General features: G+C 46.9%; 1 protein-coding gene across 1 annotated transcript in view; it reads right to left on the bottom strand.

Moving 5' to 3' along the window:
• LOC146180615 (phospholipid-transporting ATPase ABCA3-like) overlaps nt 1–23521 on the bottom strand; it is a 131579-nt gene that overhangs the window by 68040 nt on the left and 40018 nt on the right. The window contains exons 5-9 of the mRNA XM_084577788.1: nt 19792–20032; nt 5833–6021; nt 3137–3318; nt 1540–1665; nt 459–576 (exon numbers count right to left, since the gene is read on the bottom strand). Coding sequence (XP_084433914.1) covers nt 459–576; nt 1540–1665; nt 3137–3318; nt 5833–6021; nt 19792–20032 — 856 coding nt within the window. The remainder of the gene's footprint in view (nt 1–458; nt 577–1539; nt 1666–3136; nt 3319–5832; nt 6022–19791; nt 20033–23521) is intronic.

The raw sequence follows: 23521 nt of genomic DNA, 5'->3' as shown, positions 1-23521 counted from the left end.
AAAATAAAACCATCGGAAACAGTAGGAAGCAGGTAAGAAGACAACCACCCTGTATCGCCTTCTTGCCTTTTTCTGCGGGTTTTATTTTACAATGTCCCACCAACTGGCCTACAGCCAAGCTCTTTATGTTCGGCTACTGTCACCCTAGTCTACGGCGTTAACGCTAATTTACACACCCTAATGTTATTTAATTAGCGATGTTGGAATATTGGGAGACACTCGAAATCGAGTCATTTACTCTTCAATTTTATATTTGCACATAAAGGCCACTACTTATTTGATTTAAGGTGCATAAAGACGCGGAGCAGGCGCCTAATCTCTCGTTTATTCGGTGATTTATTTATTTATTTGATAACTCAAAGGCCCCTGGTATTTGATACCTTAAAGGAGTCGTTGGCTTGGTTGAGTGTATTAAAAGCTTTCAGAGGCACCGCAATTGAAAACAGTGTACCACATACCAGTCAATATATTGAGGATGGTTGAGTGTCCGCAGCCATGCGGTCCTAGGATAACCGTGATCTGCTTGTTGTAGATGGTCAAGGTGACATTCTTGACGTCGCTGCCATCCTTGCCACTCTGCACACAGGAGCTTTGCATAAGGAGCCCTCAACGAGAAATACAGTGGCTTTCAAACTACACCTCGCCGAAAGACAGCGAGTGCATAAAAAGACATTCATAGCCGTTGAGATCAGCCAACCCAGCAGGTGAAGTAAAGAGGCTTTTCCCATGTCTCTCCAAATGAACCTGTCTTATGCGAGCTATGGTCATGGTATATAACTGATAAATTTCCATACCTCATCATCCACTCTCCATCCGCTCACTACTTTTCTTAGTCCGAGACGCAATATGAGTATCTCTCCTTTGTTCTCTTACTGGCTATTTTTTCTGTCTCTTAACGTTAACTAGTACCAATTTAGCCTCAAAGAGTTAAAGCTCCCTTTCTACAGAAACCCAGGCGTCGACGTTGTGAGCGGCAACTGACTAACGTGCCTTTGGTAGTGATTGGTCAGAGGGTGAATTGATATGTTACGAATTCCCATCACATGGGCAAAGCAGCTGCTAACCCAGGTAGTCTTTGAGATAGGGTTCGAACCCGGGATCTTTCGGTGGCGAGTCAAACACACCACCCTGAACTGCGCAAGAACGTTCACGCAAAGCAGGGATTTATATCTCTGTCGGATGGCTCTTCCCATAAGGTAGCTTACGATTGTGTCATGCGAAGTATTCTTGATGTAATGGAGGCACTGATTAAGAGATTAGTGATTGGGAAATAGCGAAGTGCAGGGAGGTGAATTATGATTCGCAAGGGGAACCGCAAGCTCATCAGGGGAACCGCAACAGTCATCAGTGTTATCGCGGCATGTCTTTAAATGCTGGGCTTCAGTGTCACATTTACCCCTATAACCAACCTTTTCGATTACCTTCATTTTTGTTTGGGGCATACTGATACTTTACTGTTCCTGCCTTCGAAGCAAAAGTCGTAACTATCCTTAAACTACAGCTAACGACAGCCATCGACTCTGCTGAGAACGAACTCACCGCGCACAAGTCCAGCAGGTGAATGATGGGCTCATTTTTCCTCGGGTCTGGTTCAAAATACCTCGCATCGTGGACGAACGGCACATTTCGAATGTTCCATTTTCGGTACGGCGCCCAGTATTCCGCCTGCAGGAGAAATGTTGACGTCCGTTCGAAGAGTACTGAGCACTTGCCTCGTTAACCATCCCGGAACTGTGCCTGTCGCATACTACTGAAATATTACTGCTGTGTTTGAGTGGTTATTCATTACTGTTTGGTTATGTGTTACAAGCGCCTATTCAGATTTGTAGAAGGCGGAGTGGGGCATAGACTTTCAAATAACTTTCAGAAATACTGCGGTTATATTCCCTTATCTATAGGAGACTCGAGCAAAAAGAACATATCCCTTTATTTTCTGATAAATAATGAAGAAAATATAATTGATTGATTAGATTGCATATATTGCACCTTGTAATTAAGCAACATCTCTAAAATGATTCTCATCAACTTTGACACAGCCATGCGTTAATTACGCGTGTGGATGATGCGTAAAGTTTACCCAACTAGTTAAGGCAGAAAACAGAAATATCGCGCAAAAAAATAAAAATAAATGGAAGCTCGAAGAGACTAAAATGAAAACAAAAATAATAATAAACCACGAAGAACGTGAAGACGGTAACGTTTTTGTTTTCACTCTACATGTAAATCGAAACGTGTGCTGAACCAAGCATGCAGAGTTTGTTACAGCATAAGGCCATAAAATAACGTATTTCCTTCCCTATTCTCATATGCAGTGACAAATACAGTAGTGCGAGGTATGGATCACATACGAATACTACCATGACTTAACTGTAGGACGATTGCAAAGAATTCATGCTGTCACTTCAGGCACAGAGCAAAAAAGAAAGCGATGTTTAATGCCTCTTTTTACTTTCAGGCCAATATGCTGAGAGCATCGTCTGAGCGTTGTCTTTTCGCCTCCCAAAATTTCATTACCAAGTCATACCTCCAGATATTAGAAAATAAATTTTTTGGGATTAGTTCTAGGTCGTCAAGGTAACTGCAAAATGTACACACCTCATCATCCACACTTCATCCACTCATTACTTTTCTTAGTCCAAGACACAACATGAGTATCTCCCCTTTGTTCTCTTACTGGCTATTTTTTCTGTCTCATAACGTTAACTAGTACCATTTTAGCCTCAAAGAGTTAAAGCTCCCTTTCTGCTGAAACCCAGGCGTCGACGTTGAGTCCTTGGTAATTTCAAATTGCGCGCCGATCCTCTCTCATGCCCTTTTTTGGCTCTACTTCCGGTTGCGTGACGTCACATCTTCTACCTCACATTATTCACTTCTTGTTTACCCATTTTAGTCCTTGCTACTTTCAAATTGCGCGCCAATCCCTTCCTATGCCCTTTTTTCCGGCTCTACTTCCGGTTGCGTGACGTCACATCCTTGAGTCTTCCCGAACATATCTATGAAAAAAAAAAAAACACATACCCTAAGAAATGTGTCGACACCTACAGCATCGGAGCAAAACGCGGGGGCATATATCCGTTAATGTCTCGTAAAGTCCAGGTCAAACGTTTATAGCTATATTCGGTACAAACGCACGCACCGAGAAGACAAAGTAGAAGGGCTTGGGGACGCCATAGCTCCACGGAACCACGTTGTCCAGGTACCAGATTAGGCCCACCAGGACGAAAGCGGCGCACAGGCTGAGAAGGCTCAGCTCACCCACGCTCACGTTGTCCAACGTGGTGGCGCTGTCGAAGGCGTTCTTCCACATCAGGCGCACCTCTGCAGCGTAGCGACCATGTTCAGGCATGTAACGATTAGAAGGACCTCTTTCGGACCTTGTGCACTATGCGAGTGAACAGCCATTCGTGGAACTCTTCTGAAGCTGGATACAAGGCAGTGTAAATGACACGAGAGTTTAAACGAATGCCAAAACATATTTGTGAACACTAGTGGATTAAGCATTCAACTGCCCTAACCAGGCTCAACTTCATGAGTTGCACCTCACCTCCTTTCTTCTACTTCGCCGCAGTATATATACCAAAGAAGAACATCGGCTATTCCCTTTCTCTACCTTAATCTCTCTACTTTGTCCCCTAACCTCATTTTCCTTCCTTGAGCGCTTGGTCCATCTGCAATCAGGAGGCCGATAAACTGAGTCTGAAGATTCAGGCACAGCATCTAGTGAACAAGGAACTAGTGTGATTCAGAAACATAAGTGCTCTATCGCACATACTTCTCCGAGCATGAGACGATATTTTTTTAGAAACCGTTAGGGGGGGGGGGGGAGGGGGGTCGTCCAAGCATTTTCGAACGAGTGCAGTTAGCATTACCTATCAAAGGAGTCGAGGTTAGTTGGCGAAGGCTGCTAATGACTATTTTAGCGTCCGATGTATATTCATCCTCATGACACATCTCCCAAGTCGTCATGAAACTGTCTGCTGCTGATCTACCCAGTATTTCCAATGGCGCATCGCGAATTCACCAAAGCGCAACCTCTGGCACGCCTGTCAGTACTAAAGGGGATTACAGGAAGTTAACAATGTTTTGTTTAGGGAGTTTTCAAGTCATTCAGGTCGTCTCGGCCTCTTAAACGCGCGCTGTTACCTTTCCTGCCTATCGGGATCCCCCAACGCAGCCACACGTATAAACATGCTCCCCACGATCCTGCTTTCATCATCATCAGCCGGACAATACCCCCTGCAGGAGCGGAGACCTCTCCCATTTTCTTCAAATTAACCCGGTCCTATGCTAGCTGTATCCACTTGAACCATGCGAACTTCATAACCTCATCCACCCACCAAACTTTCTGCCGCCCCCTGCTACGCTTTCCTTCCCTTGGAATCCAGTTTGTTGACCTAAGCGGCCATCGTTTATCCTCTTTTCGCACTACATGTCCTGCCCATGCCCATTTCTTCTTCTTTATTTCCACTAGAATGTCAGTAACTTGAGTTACTTTCTCTGACCCACTCTGCACGCTTCCTATCTCTTAACGTTACCCTTACCATTTTTCGTTCCATGGCCCTCTACGTTGTCCTCAACTAAAGTAGAATCCTTTTCGTTAGCCTCCACGTTTCAGCGTGATAGGTGAGCACAGGTATGATCCTGCATTAATTGCATGCATTCGAGAAATCGATTCTTTCTGCATGAACAAAAGTGTGGATGTCATTATAATTTGCCTGCAATTTAATAGGTGAAATGCGTGTTCTGAAGACTACGGTGGTGCAAAGCACTCTTCAAATATTTTTACGGTTGACTACATCAGGATGCCTAGTCTCTCTGGTAATAACTTCATCGCGCATAAGCAGCGCTTCTGCATTTGCCTAAAATATTGTAGAAGCGGTCAGGACAGTAGCATTATGTCAAAATAAACCTGTAGTATTTTCACGCGACTCAGGTAGCGGTGTCTGATAGCACTCACACTGTAAAACAGAATAAAATCGACGTCTGTTAATGGACCGTTCAACCTGCTTTCGTCTTAAGTGTAGAGGTGTACTCGTCACCGCCATTCTAGTTAAATAAGGCCATAATTGGCAAAGGTGATTTAACTGTTTCGTAATTGCTAACATGGTAACTAGTTTGAATGCTTTTATTGCTAAAACAATACTACGCCAAGTCTAACTGCTCGCCGCTGTGTGCTGTGTCCGTATCCGTGTACGTGTCCGCGTCCGTGGTTCCCTGGCAGGAGCTGCTAACTTGGGTCTCTCGTTTCACATAGGTCGGTTATGTCAGAATCAGCCTGAACCCACTTTGGCATTCACGTTACCTCTATAGAAGAAAAGTAAGAAGAAGAAGAATAGTAAGAAGAAGAAGAAGAACGCTCGGTCAATTGCGGCTAATGCTTTCGCTCCATATTTGGTTCAGCAGCGTTGAACCCTTCCTATCTTTTGTTGCCTTGACCGTGGAGTAATTTGTATCTTTTATCATTGTTTGCGGTTTCACGTACCATCTCTGGGCCATATGTTTACAGTACTAAAGGTACTAAGAGTAGCTGCTGATGAAGTGATTGAGAAATAATGCAGTTTTATTTTATTTTAATTTAAGCGCTACCTAAGCCAACCTGTACCGATTGGCCAGGCAAGCTCCTTCGCAGGATCCCAGTTCAAGAAAACCAAATCACTGGATGATGGTGTTGGTCACACAAATGTGATACCATACGCGAGTGCACTATGAACTTGTGACAAACGTTCCCAGCTTACGGTTTCTTATTTCCCATTCTTCAGTGCCATGACGACACTTTCGTTCGCTCACATGCAATGGTGTTGAGTCAAGCTTAGAGGGTGCACTCCCACTCACCGTACTTCTCGAAGCGCTCAATGATCCGGAAGCACCAGTGCAGGTACATGATGGGGCTTAGCGCCGATACCAGCTTGGCGGGCCTCGGAGACAGGTAGTAGCCAAGGCCGAACAGGTTTTGCAGCAGTCCGTACGGGAACAGCATTAACGCGAACCAGTAGACCACGGATGCAGCAAACGCCACACCGGCTGTTTCGAAAGTAAAAGGAGCGAGGGGCACGGCAGCTTAGATGATATTTCTTAGGCGAGGTGTCTTCTGAAAGCAGAATACAGGCGCTTAACAGACATTACGAAATGAGTCACACGGAGCGAATATTTTGACGACCCATTAGCTACGTAGAATAGCTTGCGGCATATGGTGTCACCGTCGTATCATGTAGCCTCCAAAAAGTGCCGTAATCACCAGCTTGCTATGTCATCTATGCAAGTATGTTTCGTAAATACTATGCGGGCTAGTCTTTATAGCGTGGTCTAGTCGGGATGCTTCCAAGACGTGGAAGTTTGACTAAAGGGGGCTGGGAGGGCAGCATTCATAATCGGCATGATGGTCGTCAGCCCATTTACATCACATAACAAACGTATCGTCATAGGGCCTCAGTTAATGTTGTCTTCCTCCGGTCTTAACCAATTTATGCACTTAAAATCTTAAACTTCTGTCACAAACCCCCGTCTTTACGGTCAAAAGAGGCGCGGGACGCCCTTTAAGGTTACCCGTCGTCCCTCTATGAGGTCTGAAAACACATTTAAAAGTTAGGCCGGTCAACCCGTGAAGTACATGTGTCGGTGTGCAATTGAGGAGTAAGTTCACAAAAAGGTCACTTTCTTTTACAAACAATTGAATGTTTATAATTAGTAGTCCGAATTACACTGCATAATAATAGAGTGCAATGAAAAAAATACAAACGCCGCGACAAGCGACAAGATATTGATAAAAGACGACTAGTTGAATGACAAGAGCAAAACCCGACAATGAACAAAACGCTGCGATGAAAAGATGACTATAAAGATAACAAAGCAAGTATTCTAGGTATAGGTATGGGCAAAAGTCACACAGAAAACACAGCGTAAAATATTACTAAGTCAGGCAAAGGTTAACAAAAGCGAAAATAATGTTCGATTGAACAACAGTCTGCGGCGAAATGGAATTCTCACGGCTATCTTGTTTGTTGAGGCGTCGAAGGCTGGGTTGTTCGGTAGCGGAGGCCGTACAGATGAGGAGAACGATAAGTCGATCGCGGGCCCGGTTAAACAAAAGACGATTTCCCAGAGCGGCCGCGGGGGAGGTCCGGAAGACTGGATATTCCAGAGCGCACTGGAGCGGGCCTGCTGCTGTATGCGTTTTTATGCTGTCGGCTGTCTACGCAGCGCCCGTGTCAAGGACGCGCGGTCGCTGCCCCATCGGCGCATTGAAGCCTGCTCAGAGAAGCAGCGAGGTCCCGTGAGTTTTTCTCTATATCTAAGGTAGAAGGTCCCGCAACTTCCGCTTTATAGGTGGGGCAGCTTGTGGCACTGCCCCCCCCCCCCCCCCCCCCCCCCACAGAAGAATATTGCCTCGAAATATTCTAGACATCCACAAGCGCCGAGAACGACGTTATTGCCCTCCGCAGAGGGGTGCAAGTAGATTTGGTCCGTTAGATGCACTGAAGATCGTTCGTCACTCACTACGGTTCATGACGCGTACCATATACGCACTGATCGGAACCCGCACAGCAAAACAACTCTAGTTCCTCAGTCATGTCTTGAGCACATGTCGCAAGTCACGGATGACAGATAACAATCAAGCGAGCACAAATAGACAGGCACGTCATGTACAATTTTCATTACACAATCAACACAATGCAGCTGGGTAGTAGTGCAAGCTGAACAACTATTCCAGCCGGCTCATGTAATTTGCTCCCACGTTCTCACTGCCTTTAATATACTCGACACAAAGATTGTATTCCTGAAGCTTAATACTCCAGCGAAGACCGCGGCTGTTCGCAGATTTTGTTTCTTTTATGAACTTCAAAGGCTGGTGGTCCATCTGAACAAGAACCCTTCTCCCGTAAAGGAAGACTCGAAATTTCTCGATTCCACAAACGAGTGCTAAAGCCTCTTTCTCGGTGGTTGAATAGGCTACCTCCCGAGGAAGTAACTTGTGGCTCGCATAGGCAACTGGGTGCACGATTTCGTCATGCGATTGAAACAGAACGGATCCAACACCCCTATCAGAAACACCCGTTCGCAGGAAGAATTCCTTGTCAAAATCTGGAAGTTTCAGAATTGGTGCCTCAGCCAGGTTTTCCCCCAAGTTCTTGAAAGCCCGTTCTTGCTCGGGGCCTCAGCTCACGACTAAAGGTTGACCCTTCCGTGTTAGATCTGACAGAGGACAGGTCAGGTCACCATAGTTCGGAATTAAATCACGGTAGTAACCCGTGAGTTCCAAGAAGGATCGGACTTGCTTCTTTGTTGTCGGCCGTGAAGCTTCTTGTATCTTCTGTAAAATCTTGGTGAGGGGCGACAACTCTCCGGACGCAATTTGGTGGCCCAGGAATGCGACGGTTTTCATTACGATCACGCGTTTGAGCGGTTTGATGGTGAGACCAGCCGCCTAAACCCGAGCAAAGACCTCGTACAATGCTTGGCGATGCTGTTCCCATGTCGCACTTGCAATGAGTACATCGTCGAAGTAGTACGCCACGTCGGGAATATCGGACAAGACTCTCCGCATCAGCTTTGTAAAAATGGCTGGCGCCGTCTTAGTACCGAAGGGCATATATCGGAACTGAAAGCGCCCCGTGCCAACCGTGAAAGCAATCATCGCTTTTGAATCGGGTGACGATGATATCTGCCAATATTCTTTAGATAAGTCCAGCTTGGAAAAGAATTTCTTGCGCCCTACCGAGGCGATAAGGTCGTCCGCTCATGGTAAGGGTTCGGCGTCGTCTGCGATGACTTCGTTTAGCTTCCGAAAGTTAATGCATAGCCGATGCGTCCCGTCAGGCTTGCGTACGGCGGTGACAAGGGAGTTGTAGGGCGACTCCGATGGCTCAATGATGTTTAATCGGAGCAAGTCATCCACTTCTGATGCAAAACCTATCTCAATTACCTGTCTCAAAGCGTACGGTAGCGGATATTGTTTTACATTTATCGACCTGTCGCTCTGTAACTTACGTTGGCACTGATCAGCGTGGTCTTTCCCGGAAGGTCCGAAAATATATCTTCGTACTGTTGCAGAAGTTTCTTGGCTTCATTCTGCTCTATGTTGGTCAGTTTGTCGGAAATGTGTACTTCCCCGATAGACTGCGTCTGGGAGGGCTTAGGAAGTTCTCTCTCTCCAGCGTCGGCGTCTTCTTCTGCCGAAATTACTGCACCGACAGATGCCTTGATTGTGTCTTTTCTTTGCTGTTATTTCTTGGGCATGTTATTGTGGAATATTTTTGTGACATGACCCATATCCACTTCATAGTCTATATTGCCCCTGCGGCTGGCGACCGAAAAAGAACCCTTCCATTTGCATGAGCAGCTTACTGCGCTCTGTGGGAAGAAGAATAAGAACCTGCTTTCCCGGTTGAGTGAGCGTTTGCGGCTCTTGATATTGTAGTAGCGGCTGTAACACTCTTCTGCACGCTCTAGCTCTTCGTAGGCAAGTTTACAGGTATTCTCCAGTTTGTCCCGTGAGCAAGCACATACTCGTACGTAGTTCGCAACTCGTCAGGGATGTAGCATTAGTCAAAGCTCTCTAAGTACAGCCAGAGGTCCACGCACATTTCGCCTATATAACAGTTCGAATGAGGAAAAGCCGAGGCTTTCTTGGGTTCTTCCCTGTATGCGAATAGGAGTGGAGCCAGGTAGCGATCCCAATCGGTTGATCTTTCGTGACACATGCGCTTCAGCATTTGTTTAAGCGTGCCATTAAACCGTTCGACTAGGCCGTTCGCTATTGGTGGTAGGGAGATGTATGCAGCTGTCTTACTGACAACATAAGGCTAACGTAAAATTAGTGCCTCTGCACTGATGGCCTCTCTGGGCACTCTACACGGAAAAACATATCGACAAGAGCATCGGTTACCCTTTCGATCTCGATGCTAGGAAGTGCGACTGCATCAGGGTACCCAGTGACATAGTTCACCATGGTCAGGATGTACCGATTGCCTTGAGCGGACTTCGGTTTGAGTGGGCCAACAATGTCGATCGCCACCCTCTGAAACGGGGTTTCAATGACGGGCACTCGGACCAAAGGCGCTCGTGTGGTGTGACCCGTCGGAGTTGTGCGTTGGCAGATATCGCAAGAGGCAACGAACCGCTTAGCGTCAGCCTGCATTGCGGGCCAGAAGAATTCTGTCTGAAGCTTCAGTCGGGTTTTCTTCGCGCCTTGGTGGCCTCCCATCAACCCATCATGTGCCAGCTTGAGAATAGCTGATCTGCACTTTTGGGGCACAACAACTTGATTGTACTCCCCACCGGACTCGGCGACGTATTTCCTTTGAAGGACGCCATCAGCAATGAAAAACTGATGGCTACCGTTTCCCTTGTTCGCTTCCGGCGGGCCCAGGCGATCGAAGCACGAGCGTAGGGTCGAGTCATTCCTTTGCTCTTGAACCATCTCTTCGCGGCATACACTAGGGAGGCCTTGCAGGACTTTAAGCTTTTTCATCGTTTTATCCTTGCACGCCTGTGCTCTAGTCACTACCGGGCAAGTTTCAGTGGCATGCGAAATGGGTGCGGTGCTCACGGTGCCAGGCGCTAACTCTTCAACTTTTACTTCACTGGACTTCGTAGTCTCGCTTTCTATTGTCTTGTGCCAGTTTGGATCGGGGTCGTCTGCTGGCCTAGCCCCTTCCACATTTCCCAGCAAAATCATACAAGGGATTCATGCACTTAGCGAGAAGTCGTCCCTTAAAATACGGGGTGTCGTCATCGACCCAAGCTTCTGGGAGCATTAGGAATGAGCGGTCAAGTAGGTAAACTGGATACTTCGTATCGGTGATATCTTCCTTCCGTACTAAGTCCTTCCTTACCACCACCGTGTTGCAGCCTATGTCTCCGAGGACTTGGACTGTCTGGCCCCCAATCTTGCCGGCTACGACAGGTAAGCATTCTCTGACTGCGCATTGTTTAGTGGTTAAACCAGCGTTGATGACGGGGATCTTCCCTCCGTTCTTAAGTTTGAGGTATCCGTTCTCAACGCATACTGCAATGGACTCCCGATTTTCTTCTCTCTGTTTTGGTGCCCCATTTGCCCAGCATCTCCAGCTTGGATGACATGACTTGCCGCATCTGTGGCATTTCTTGGGCAGTCCCGATCAGTCGGATGTGGCGGCAATTTTCGGGGAGGTGTCCCGTGCGTGAACAAATAAAACATTTCTTTTCATTGTGGCTCTTCTCGTCCGATGATTGAAGCAGCGTTCCCTTTCTCTCGGTAGTCTTGGAGATGGCGTTTTCTGCCTTGTCTTCCGGGTTGCTGCGCTTTCCAAAGTTTGACCAGCCATATGCCTCCACATATTTTTCTGCCCTTGATACTGTTTCCGCGAAGTATGAGTCCTTTTCTTTCAAAAACATTTGTAGCGGAGTGGCGCACTTAGACAGAAACTGTTCCTATAGAATCAGATCAGAGTGATTTGCGTACTCTTTCTTTGTGTCCGACAGTTCTATCCATATGTCTAAGAGGTTCTGTAGACGCGTCACGAATTGTGAACGTTTTCTCGTGCCGGGGACCAGCAGACCTCAATTTTTCTCTGAACCCGTCCTCTGTTAGACAGAAGCGAATCAAGAGTGCCTGCTGGAGCTTGTTGTAGTCCAAGCACTCAGACGCAGACATGCGACTAAAAACGCTGAGTGCTTCGCCGCTTAACCATAGACTAAGGGCTGTAGCCCACTGGTCGCGAGGCCAACTCTAACTCTCATTGACGCGCTCGAAACGCATGAGGTAAGCGTGAAGGTCGTCCCTGCCCTCATTAGAAACTGGCATTAGCTTGTGCGGGCTTAAGCGATCGGGCCGAGCAACGTTTCTGACCTTGTCTCTCCAGTGCTATTAGCGTCAGTTGCCGGATGATTTGGTAGGTCTCGTCGGAGCATCAGTAACTCCTTTTCTTTTTCCATCTCCGCTATCCGTAAGCTCCTTTTCTTTCTCCATCTCCGCCATCCGAAAGATCCTTTTCTTTCTCCATCTCCGCCACCCGGAATTGGCCTTTCTGCGACTCTAGTTCCCTTTCTTTCTCCATCTCCGCCATCCATAACTCCTTTTCGTTCTCAATCTCCGCGATCTGTAAGATCCTTTTCTTTCTCCATCTCCGGCATCCGGAGTTGGGCCTTCTGTGACTCTAGTTCTGCCTCCTCTTTCCGCCGCGCACGTTCCTCATTTCGTTCTTAACTGCGACGAGCTCTTTCCTGACTACCAATTTTAGCAGCTTTTGATCCTCAAATCCAAAAGTTCGGCCATACTCAATAAGTTGTTCTAACTCTGCCATCGACCACGTTAGGTGGTAAGCGTTATGCAGTGCTAGGACACAACACTAAAAAAACATTTCGCCTACTTCTCTCTCTTTCACCGACACTTGGTTGGCCAGCCCTGTTCGCGGAGGCCTCTTATGTCATAAATCCCCGTCTTTACAGTCAAAAAAGGCACGGGATCTCCTTTACGGTTACCCGTCGTCCCTCTATGAGGTTTCAGAACACATTTACAAGTTAGGCCGGTCAACCCGTGAAGTACATGTGTCGGTGTGCGATTGAGGAATAAGTTCATAAAAAGGTCACTTTCTTTTACAAACAATTGAATGTTTATAATTAGTAGTCCAAATTACACTGCATAATATTAGAGTACAATGCAAAAAAAATAAAAACGCCGCGACAAGATATTGATAAAAGACTAGTTAAATGATAAAAACCCGATAATGAACAAAACGCTACGATAAAAAAAGGCTATAAAGATAACAAAGCAAGTATTCTAGGTATAAATATGGGCAAAAGTCACTTAGAAAACACAGCATAAAATATTACTAAGTCATGTGAAGGGTAACAAAAGCGAAAATAATGTTCGATTGAACAACAGTCTGTGGCGAAAGAGAATTCTCACGGCTTTATTGTTTGTTTAGGCGTCGAATGCTGGGTTGTTCGGTAGCGGTGGCCGTACAGATGAGGAGAACAATGCGTCGATCGCGGGCCCGGTCAAACAAAAGACGATTTCCTAGAGCGGCCGCGAGAGAGGCCCGGAAGACTGATTCTTCCCAGAGCGCAATGGCGCGGGCGTGCTGCTGTTTGCGTTTTTATGCTCTCGGCTGTCTACGCAGTGCCAGCATCAAGGACGTTCGGTCGCTGCCCCATCGGCGTTTTTAAGCCTGCTCAGAGGAGCAGCGCGGTCCCGTGAGTTTCGCTCTATATCTGAGGTGGAAGACCCCGCTACTTCCGCTGTATAGGTGAGGCGCAGCTTGTGACAACTTCCTTATTACATTCGTGTACCTGCCCTCTGCGGCATTCTCTGCTACGTTTTCCTTGCCTTGAATTGCACTCGTTTTTTCTAAAGGGCCAGAGGTTTGGCATGGTTTTGGCATTACATTATTCCAACGCTTATTTGCACGTCTTGGTCTAAGCAGGCTGTCATCAATAAGTGTATTTACTGAAATTAAAAAACACCCATAAAAATCAGTATTCGATCAGCCGTCTCTGCATAGAAAAACATTCAGCTATATAGCAGGTCAAAGATATCGCTGATAGAACTTATGCTCTTCCTCTCCGCTGAACTCAACACACTGATACGCTAAAAAAATTGCAGCTGATTTAGCTTGTTGGCGAGATGCGAATATGCGCTCTATCAGGTCTGGTTTCACTTCAATGTCGGCTCGAGGCTAGTGTTTCAAGGTCGAGAATCAGCCAAATATCGATGAAGTCGGTAATTCGGGACTTTTCTTGTGGCAGACCATAAATAAAGTTTCGGGGCCATTTAAGGCACATTAAATGGACATTCTGATAGCAGTGCGTTCTAGGTCGATTGCGCCAAGATAGAAGTTGGTCAAGACGATTACATCTTATTGCACAGCAGTTAAATACGCGGCGTGCGTGAAGGTACTACTCCTTCACCATACACCGCGAACAGATATTTCGCCCGCCACTGCACGAGACCACTACGGTATCATGCAGTGGCCGGCGCAATATCTGTTCGCACTTCCGTAGGTTCAAGTTCTATTCGTGGTCCTTGTAATATATTTCTTTCAAAGTCAGAGGAATCGCACATGCACACAACGGCTTCCCGGTCGAGTGGAAGGCTTATTGATAGCCAACAAAAACTGAAAGCACTGCAGATATCTGCATTTGAGAAATGCGAAATCATGACCGTTGGCTGCACTTTAGTAGCTCTATGAGTGTCATGGCATTGCACCTGAGAATAATAACTAGACACTAGTCAGGCTCATGACTTAGACTTACACAATTCATGAACTCCATAGTCATGCACATTGGATCTTCAATTTGACTGATGACAAATGACTGACTAGTAGCTAAACTATGGTGACTCACATGACATGACTAGGCAGACATAACATTTATATGATGCAATGTCGTTACGTACACATTCATGGATATCAGTTTCATCTTAATGTGACGTCATATCGCATGTTACATTTTGCTTCCACGTTTTGCTCCAAATGTTTTGTACATTTTGCGGACACATTTCCGAAAACAGCTAAGTAAGAATTTCGCTTTAATAAAGAAAATTTTGGTTTTAAACAACCAACAGCGTGCGCTGTGCCAAGAATTTTCGGATAGTTTGGTTGACTTCATTAAGCATCATAGGCTTGTTCACAACAGCTCCTTTGACGTGTAGCTTGGGCAGATACCACCTGCGTACCACGGTGAATTCTTAAGAGCTCTGAGTAGGATAAAAAACACTTAGGCTCCACCTTTATTGGTGTCACGCAATAGTGTAAGCTGCCACTCGACATATAAAGCACCGCTTGAAGCAAACCGTATAAATGTGTCTGCGTGACATAGCAGCAGCATGCCCGACTCGGCTTCCAAGAGAACTGGAAGGCTCAATCGCACTGCATCTTCCCACCTCAAATGAGCAACCCTAATTGGCCCAACTTTTTTTGATGTCACGTGGTCTCTTTAGGTCGCACGAACCATTGAAGAATCGATGCCCTGTCTTTACAGTTAATACCTACGTCCTGCTAGAGCCATGACCGTATTTTAAACTCACAAGGCTGACACGGGACTTTCTCAGTAACGAGAACTTTAAAGCTATTGCGTTAAAACTTTATCGCGTGAAAGAGGAACACTAAAGAGCGCAGGATTTTCCCAGGCGTGTTCCCTGCGCAAGCAGCGTCCCCAGAAGACTTCTTGCTTTTCTTGTCCGTTACAGCGTAATACAGGTTTTAATTTTTGCAGTGAGAGCTACATTACCTTCAGTCTCGTAGTTTCGCTGCGACTCGCGCTTCGCCAGTTCTGCGCATGCGCGAAAAGCCGAGTGACGTCAGAGCCGCACAGTTGGTGCACCGCGCCGACCGCGGAGCAGACGCCGCTTGCCTCCAACCGGGGAGTTTCGCGGCCTATTGCCAATGTGCGAGGAACCGAGTGACGTAAGAGCTGCGCAGCTGCCGGCGCGACGCTACAGTGTAGCGGCGCGTCGACTGCGGAGCAGACGCCGTTCGCCTCTGACCAAGGAGTTTCGTGGTCTACTGCGCATGCGCACGTCACCGAGGAGTCTCACGTGTGCAAGGGGAGGGTTCGCGGTGTTGTATAAAGTAGGGGGTTGGGGGTGGTGATATGATGCAGTGCCTCCTGGAGAACCGTGCCTGCAGCGTCGCGCTTGTATCTATAGTATCGAAATTGGCGGTCTGTTTCGCTGAGAGACTATGTGGTGGCGCTATAGCGTTACGCCCTATGCTAATACATGTGTTACGTGCGCGCGAAACATATGCAGGCGCGCCTTTGCATTCGTAGCCCTTTTTTTATTTACCGTTGGCTTGAAAAACCTTCAAGACCATTAAAATTCGCCGAAGCTGCTGCTCCGCTCGCACGAGGAGGTGGTGTAGCCTGCTAGCATGGCCTCCGAATCTCGGAGGCCATGCTGCTAGAGAATAACTTCGCGACGTGGCCGCGAGGCGGAGCCAGAGTTACGCCCTATTGGGCAAATGAGTGGAAGTAGAGGGAGAGGGTTTGGCGGGAGGCAAAACCCCCAACGCTGCAGGCACGGATAACTCAAGGAGGCACTGTATGGTGGTGTAACCACTGTCATCGAAAACAAGGAGAGCGCGGCCGACGCTGCACGGCGTAGAAGACGGGAGAAACTCGAGTCGTCAGGAACAGCGAACGGCGCAAGGCCAAGAGATGCGGAGACGCCGGAACAGAGAGAAGAGCGCATCGCCAAGCGCAGACGACAGGACGCGGAGTGAAACAGCGGACTGCCCTGGCCCTACTGGAAGACCGGAGTGAAGAGATGGAGACGTCCGAAGAAGAGGACGTGAAGGCCCGTCGCATGACTGGCTAAATGATCGGGCTGGATGAAAGTTCTAGTGCCACGCGCGCGTTTGAAGCGGACTTAACGAGCCCATTTGGTTTTGCGTGTGTAAACGATAGTGGCATAAGAAGGACTTGACGCCGGTGAGTAGCGGCACGCATGGAATGCTTGGTTTGGCCCTACCAGAGTGGCGTGAAAACAGAGCTGTGGCGAGTGCTTGTTCGACGTGTAGGAACTTCCTACTGAAACAGAAAATACGGCGTTAAAGTACAAGAAACGGGTATGGTTACCTGCCTATGGCACCAGGAGCGCCTTTTTTGACGCAGTCAATAAAGTTGAATAACGTGCCGCCTTCACCACATGTGCCATCTTTAGTGTCTAAAACGTAGCCATGATGAAAAACAACTACACGTAACCAGGAATACCGTACCTCTCACTGCGTATAACCTGGCATAGCTTAGCTAGGCTAGAGCCATTCTTTTTTTCGAAAATGCGTCTCCACCAGCCAGCCCAGCTTGTGTTTCTACTGCATAGTGGTGATCACCATACCAGTGTTTATTCTTTCTTATCAGTGATGTTTAGTTGCTAGACTCTGTAGTGGCGTGTTCGGGCTCAATTTTAACGCGATAATATTAAAATTAAGGCGTTAAAGCCTCCGTTCACCATAAAATCAGACGTCAGCGTTATGAGCGAAAAATCCCAGGAATGGCGCGGGCAGGTGGTATACCTGGTAGCTGACATAATATTAAAATTAAGGCGTTAAAGCCTCCGTTCACCATAAAATCAGACGTCAGCGTTAATTATGAGCGAAAAATCACAGGAATGGCGCGGGCAGGTGGCATACCTGGTAGCTGACACGGCCGGGCACTTATTCTTCGAAGGTTTGGGCTACATAATGAGACCACATGAAAGGAAAGCTGGAAAGCTGAAACAAGGGAGGAGCTGCCAACTTAGGTTGCTGTCACGAAATCGGCGCACATTTTCATCAAGCCGGTACGGCGCGAGGCCCGCGCGGCGTCGCGTGCAAAAGCATGGAGAGAAAAGCCTCCTTCCCCGCGCGGGAGAGCGCGTAGCTTTGTACGCGTTGCCGTCACCCTCTTTCCCATTGCCCGGGGAGGACGGTGGTTCATCGGCCTGGAATACGCCAGAAAATTCCAGAATTTTCTATGGGACCTAGCCAATGACGACGCGCGGCTCGACGGGAGGAGAAGGGAGCGCTATAACCAGCGAAGCTAAGTGTGTGTGGGCGCTAGCTTTGGCGCGTTTTAACAGACAGACGCGGCGCGCCCTATTTAAAGAGACCGCGCCGCTTGTGAGTCAGTCAGTCAGACAGTTCGTCAGTGTTTGCGACGTGTTCGCCTGTGCTTCGGCTGGACTCCCGGGGATCACCCGCTGCTGGCAAGCCCACGGACCTACAAGGGAGCGGCGCTCGTCTCGTATGGCGGCCACATCGTGACTCTTGAGGCGTCGGACTGCAACAGTGCCCGGTGAACAATTTGGTGTTTGTTTATGTAACTCTCTCGTGCTTGATCTGTTGTAAAACCTCTGTGTTATAGAATCATTCTGTAGTTGCATGCTTGGCGTTTGTATTCTGTGAACCTCTCATCTGTGTATTTCAATTGACCTTGTGTATTCCTTTGTATCTTCTCTTGCTGTGCATAAATTGTGTTTTGTTTGTTACTTCTGACTCCGATCCTTACTCTGGTTTGAACCGGCGACAGCTGGGCACCAAACGGCCACCCCCTTCTGTCACTACAAGGTAGCTGAATTCCGGCTGAGCTTGCCACGCAGGTCGAGGGCATCTCCTTAGCGACCGGAACAGCTATCCCCACTCACTCTAAGGGTGTCTAGGAGTGTGCGCCCATTAAGGGCGCATCGTTAATAATACCCCCTAATTATTAACGGGTGACAGTTGCTCATTTGACGTGAGAAGGTGGAACAAGAGTCAACCTTCCGGTCTTCTTTCTTAAATAAAGTTTTATCCGTCCATCCATTGGATGCCGATTTAAGCACATCATCCCTAGGCAGCGCAGACTCCGTACGGCTTAGTTAAAACGGGGCTTTATAATTCGTGTGGTAGTCTACGCTATCGCACCATTTCTTTGAAAGTGAAGGTTACGTGTTCCCCATAATTTTATAGGAGCGTGTAAACCACAATTCGAGCAAAACGAGACAGTTTAGCGGCAAAACTTTATATCCTGAGAGCGTTTCACAAAGCTGGCGAACGCAAACTGAACACTCCAAAGGGTTGTGTTTATTGCACTCCGTCTAATAACACCGATAAATGGACTTGTGGTGAACAACTCCCGTCTTGGTTCAAAAGACATCACGGCAGCTTAGATAGCTACCGAGTGAGGTTGTCGTCTGGCGGGTCCCGACAGTTAACAAGTGAAGAAATAGTTGAAAACAATCTTCGTATATAATGTGCTATTTATTAAACTTTCTTTGTACTGAGTTTGTACTAAGTTGCTGTTGGAACTGGCCCATGCTAGCTGAGGAGCAGTTATACAAGCCGTAATTTCAGACACAAAGGATGAGCATGCATCGTGTTGAAGCAGCATGCCACCCTTATCTTATTACGCGTTACGCAGGCTCAGTACTAGTCATCTAAAATTTCCATCATCATCAATAATAACACTGCGAAATACTTGACTCCGGCCATGACTACCACAATGACAGCTTTGTGAAAAATGGAAGACAAAAATCCACGAAGAGCCAGTTCGCTTAGAAAGGTGGAACCAATGAATACAAAGGTAGGACAAAACAGCGAAGGGACATACTAATACTGCTGGACTTAGAACTGATATATTCCGGAAAATAAAAAGAAAAAGGACATTTGTACGCTGTCCCTACATAAGCGCGTACACCGATGAAAAAGAAAGAAGGCAGTTATGACAAAACAAAAGAAACTCTGTCTGACAATACTGGCATGGAAAAACCGAGGGAGACAATGGCAGTCCTTGACGTGCATGGCTCCTAAAGTTGGTCCAAAGGAATTCGTTCAGACATTTTTTGGTATCGCCAACTTATATTTTGCCACAGGACAATGGGACGGAAATACTACGCCCATTTCGCACCGCAAGTGGCCAGTTTTAACTAGTAAACAACATCTGGTATTTGATTTTGCAAGCACCAGTTTTCCATTGCACATCAAGGACAGCCACGATGTCCTTGGGCTTCACCACGCAAGTATTATCGGTCGGGGAAATCCAACGTTAGCGTGAGCTTGCGGAAGCGCATTTAATTAAAAAGAATAAACACGCATAAGTGATCTCTGACTTGAGTTTCAAAGGATTTCGGTTTTGTTATAAATGCGTTCTTTCTCTGTATGGACCACGTGCTTGCGCAGAAAAATTATTAATTGCTCTTCCTTCTGTTTCTTCTTCGAAATAGATTTAAGTTGCAAGTTCAGCGGTGCTGTGTGTGTGCCGCCTCTGTCTTTCCCTGCGTCTGTCTTCATTCGTTCCAGCTTCGTATATGAACCAACAATAGCGCAGCGAATGAGGCTCTTGAGCCGGTTCGCTTACGTCCCCAGAGGAACACGGAGAGCAGCATGGCGTGTAAGATGGTGAGCACTCCAAAGAGCATCAGCACGACCATGAAGAGGCTCGCGTCGACGTGCTCGAGGAAGGCCGTTCCGCTCTCGTTGTGGAACACGAAAAGTGGAAAGTACATAAGCAGGATGGCGCAGCCGATGACGAAGCCAGCATCGAAGAAGTAACCCAACCAGTAGGCCACGTCACTCAGACCAGCTCGACGCAGCATCTCCTGGGGGAACACATGAAAGCAAGTTCTAATGAGCTAATAGTGATGGGCGCAACTGCATCAGTTCCGTGTATGCACAAGCAACTATTCGGCCTCATTTAGTGTACTCTCTAAATTTCAGTCTACAGGGGGCGCCAGCTGACTACAGCTGCACTTTATAGCATTTGTAGCAGAGTGGAAAGAAAGCTGCATGATTTGGGACGTGTGAGTGGCTGAAAATTGGCTTGTAATAGCTACTCCGGATATTGTGATGACTCAGCGTGTGACTGGCTAGGCAGCGGCCAATCGAGCGCATGCTTTACACAAATAACGCCTCGGCAGTTCTTCTCACACTTGTATCTCCGATTTTTGTAGAAGCGTCAGCTGCTATGGTGGATGAATTGTATGGCAAATATGTGGTTTGTTATAAATACTACGCGCAAATAGTTAGACACCAATGACTACTATTTAGCAGCTATACCCATAATTATCATAGGTGGGCAAGTTTACTGATGCTGCGTTCTCTGCATTAATGTTCTGCTCTCATATCTACCATTTCGTTCGAGAAACTTCACTCAGGCTAATTAATTTAGAAGCCATTATTCTTGCTCATCTACTGCTGGGAATAAACCTTTCACAATGTATCTGTCAAATATATCTGTCAACACCTTCTGTCGAGACATATAGGCGCAAATGTTATGAGTATACCGGTCCCCACGTCTCGACGTTAGGCATAAATACACTGCAGCTCCGTGGACGTTGCTCAGAGTCACAAGCGCTAGCCATCATTGAAGGGTTTTATACAGCAGTGCAAGTCATTATGAGAAAAGTGTAAAGGGACATTTTCCTTACTTAGCTTTTTAACCTATTTTCATGAAAAATGCGATGTAAACTAAATTCGTTATTTACAAAGTGATTGGACTTCGGAAAACTAATGCAGTGTCCTAGCTGTAAAAATGCGCTTCTTTATTGCTGGAAAGGTTTTCCCCCAAGTCCAGCTTACCAAAATCTTGCTTTTAAAGTTTTTCCTGTGCTCGTGGCCACTAGCCAAAGTGCCAAATAAGACGATATAGTGCAATTTTTACACTAAATAGAAGAAAACGGCGAGTGTTTCGAGAACGTATCAGAGGCATAAATATTATTATGGCGCAAATTTATGATCTGCAAAGAAACAAATCATTTACTAAAAAAATCCATTGAAAAAAAAAATGCTCCTCCAAAATTAGTGACTATTTTTCCGCATCACAAAGCGCGTTCTTGTAATAAAGATTCACTCTCTTATATTGTTACTTGCACCACCGAAATTGTTTGGCAGCGCGTGTACAAAAAAAAAAAAAGAACTCTGGCGTACAGGATTTCTCTAAAGACCTAGGTAAATGTCCGTCTAGAGAGATGTGGTCGAAAATGTGCATAAAGCCCTTGTAAACATATGCGTCGTGTGGGGCATCGCAAAAAAAAGAAAAAAGAGTGAGGCACAAGATAGCCACACAGGACTCTTGCTAAAAAGTCAGACACTCTGTGGCAACACTAGATGTAAATACTTGTCAAGAGGAAGAAAGGAGAAACTATAATGAAAAAAAAAAAAAAAACGACAAACCGATTATTACAGCATGCTATCTTCATTTTTACTTTCCCGAAAAGAGGATGGAATGCCGGCTTAAAAAGTCATCTCCTGTCTCGCCTTAATTACACGCCGCCGGGGTGGCGCAGTGGTTAAGGCGCTCGACTACTGTTCCCAAAGACGCGGGATCGAATCTCGGCCTCGGCGGCCGCTTTTCGATGGAGGCGAAAAGCAAGGTGCCCGTGTGCTGTGCGATGTCGGTGCACGTTAGAGGACCCCAGGTGGTCGAAATTTCCGTAGTCCACGGCGTCTCTCATAGCCTGAGTCGCTTTGGGACGTTAAACCCCACAAACCAATAAGCCTTAATTGCGCTCTTCCATTTCTGGAGTCCTGTGATCGTGTGTGTGAAACTCACGAAGTTTATTGTAAGCGGGCTGCACAAATTTATCTTTCTCGCGCTGTTCGCACAAATAAGAAGCAATTGGCACTTGCTTGTGCCATTTATTGACTCCGCGCAATACTCTGGTATACATGATAGAGCCTCACGCTTATAATGTATACAGGCTTGAGCAAAAGTAGAGATACCTTGGGCACAGTGACACAACTAGGCGGAACTACACGACACATCTCAACTATCTGTCAAATACGACGGCGTGCAGTGTCGCCGAGATATGCGCACTCATTGCTGCAGGCTGCTTGAGGAAGCGAGTTAGCGCGCGCGAGCTGTTTTCTTTGTCTCTAATCGCAAGTCGGCGTCATGGCAAACCTTAAGCGTAGGTTACTCGTTGTTGTTTCTCTGAGTAAATAATACAGCTCACGTTTCGTAAACGGCCCGTGTGGGGGCTGATTTTGCTCTGTAGCGTAGTGAAGTCTGAACTCAATTATCCATCATCTTTTCTAGACTGACCAGCATTGCACGGATGGGGACATTTTTGTGGAAGACCGCTGGGAAAAAGCAGCGGCTACAACTTTCAATCTCCGTCGTGGTGACCTGGAAATCACCTCTGTCGCTCCATTGCTTAGTGACACTACTACACTCGTTGTGAACTGAGCAGCGCAGCTTCCCGGTTCTCTGGCGAGAGCTATGCGAACTGGCTGGAATGTTAGGAAGGTCGCATTGCGCACGTGTCTTAGCAGCCAAGCGCACTTAGGCCGCGGTGACGAGAAGCTCTGCCGAAAACCTGCTTTCATTTCCCGTGGTCTAACGTTAAAGGATACGTTGCGCCGAAAATCCAGCATCAACGTTGTCGGCGTTATGAGAAAAGTCACAAGCATGAAGCTAGCAGCTGAAAATAGCCGGCAGCTGGCAGCTTACATGTCCCAGTGCTGATTCTTCAATGGTTTTTGAGCGATTTAAAGGGACCACGCGATGTCAGAAAGCTGAGAAGAGCTGCCATCTTGGGTTGTTCATTTCAGGTGGGAAGGTGGAATAAGAATCGACCTTCGAAGGCTATTGAATGCCATGTCAGGCACGCTACTCCTAGGTCATAGAGACACGTTCATACGACTTGGTTAAAGTGGGGCTTTGTAGGTTGATTGGTAGCCTATACGCCATTGCTTCAAACCCTTAAAGACGGAGTTAAGTGGATCATCTTGCACGCCCACTCGCAGTACAAAACGAGGCAGGAAAAAAAACGCAAATGCGCGCAGAAATTGCGACATCACACGAGCTCCCATATGATTATCATATATCATATGTGACATGATATATTATCACATATCATATTATATTATCACGCATGATTTTAGTGGTTCGTTGCCTGCAAGCAAAACGCTGTGTACATTATTCTTTTACTGCGGGGGAGTCATCGGGTTAAAAGGGCAAGAGGCCACAGTCAGAACTGGGCATGGTCTTACTGATTGGTTTCCGATTGAGAAAGGGGTGAGGCAAGGCTGCATACTGTCGCCCTGCCTATTTAACCTATATGCAGAGTGCATCATTAGGAAGGCCG

Source organism: Amblyomma maculatum, chromosome 8 (genome assembly GCF_055883805.1).
Source record: "Amblyomma maculatum isolate TAMU_Amacu chromosome 8, ASM5588380v1, whole genome shotgun sequence".
NCBI lineage: Eukaryota > Metazoa > Arthropoda > Arachnida > Ixodida > Ixodidae > Amblyomma > Amblyomma maculatum.
Note: the sequence above shows the minus strand (reverse complement) of the source record. Positions and strands in the feature narration are given on the sequence as shown.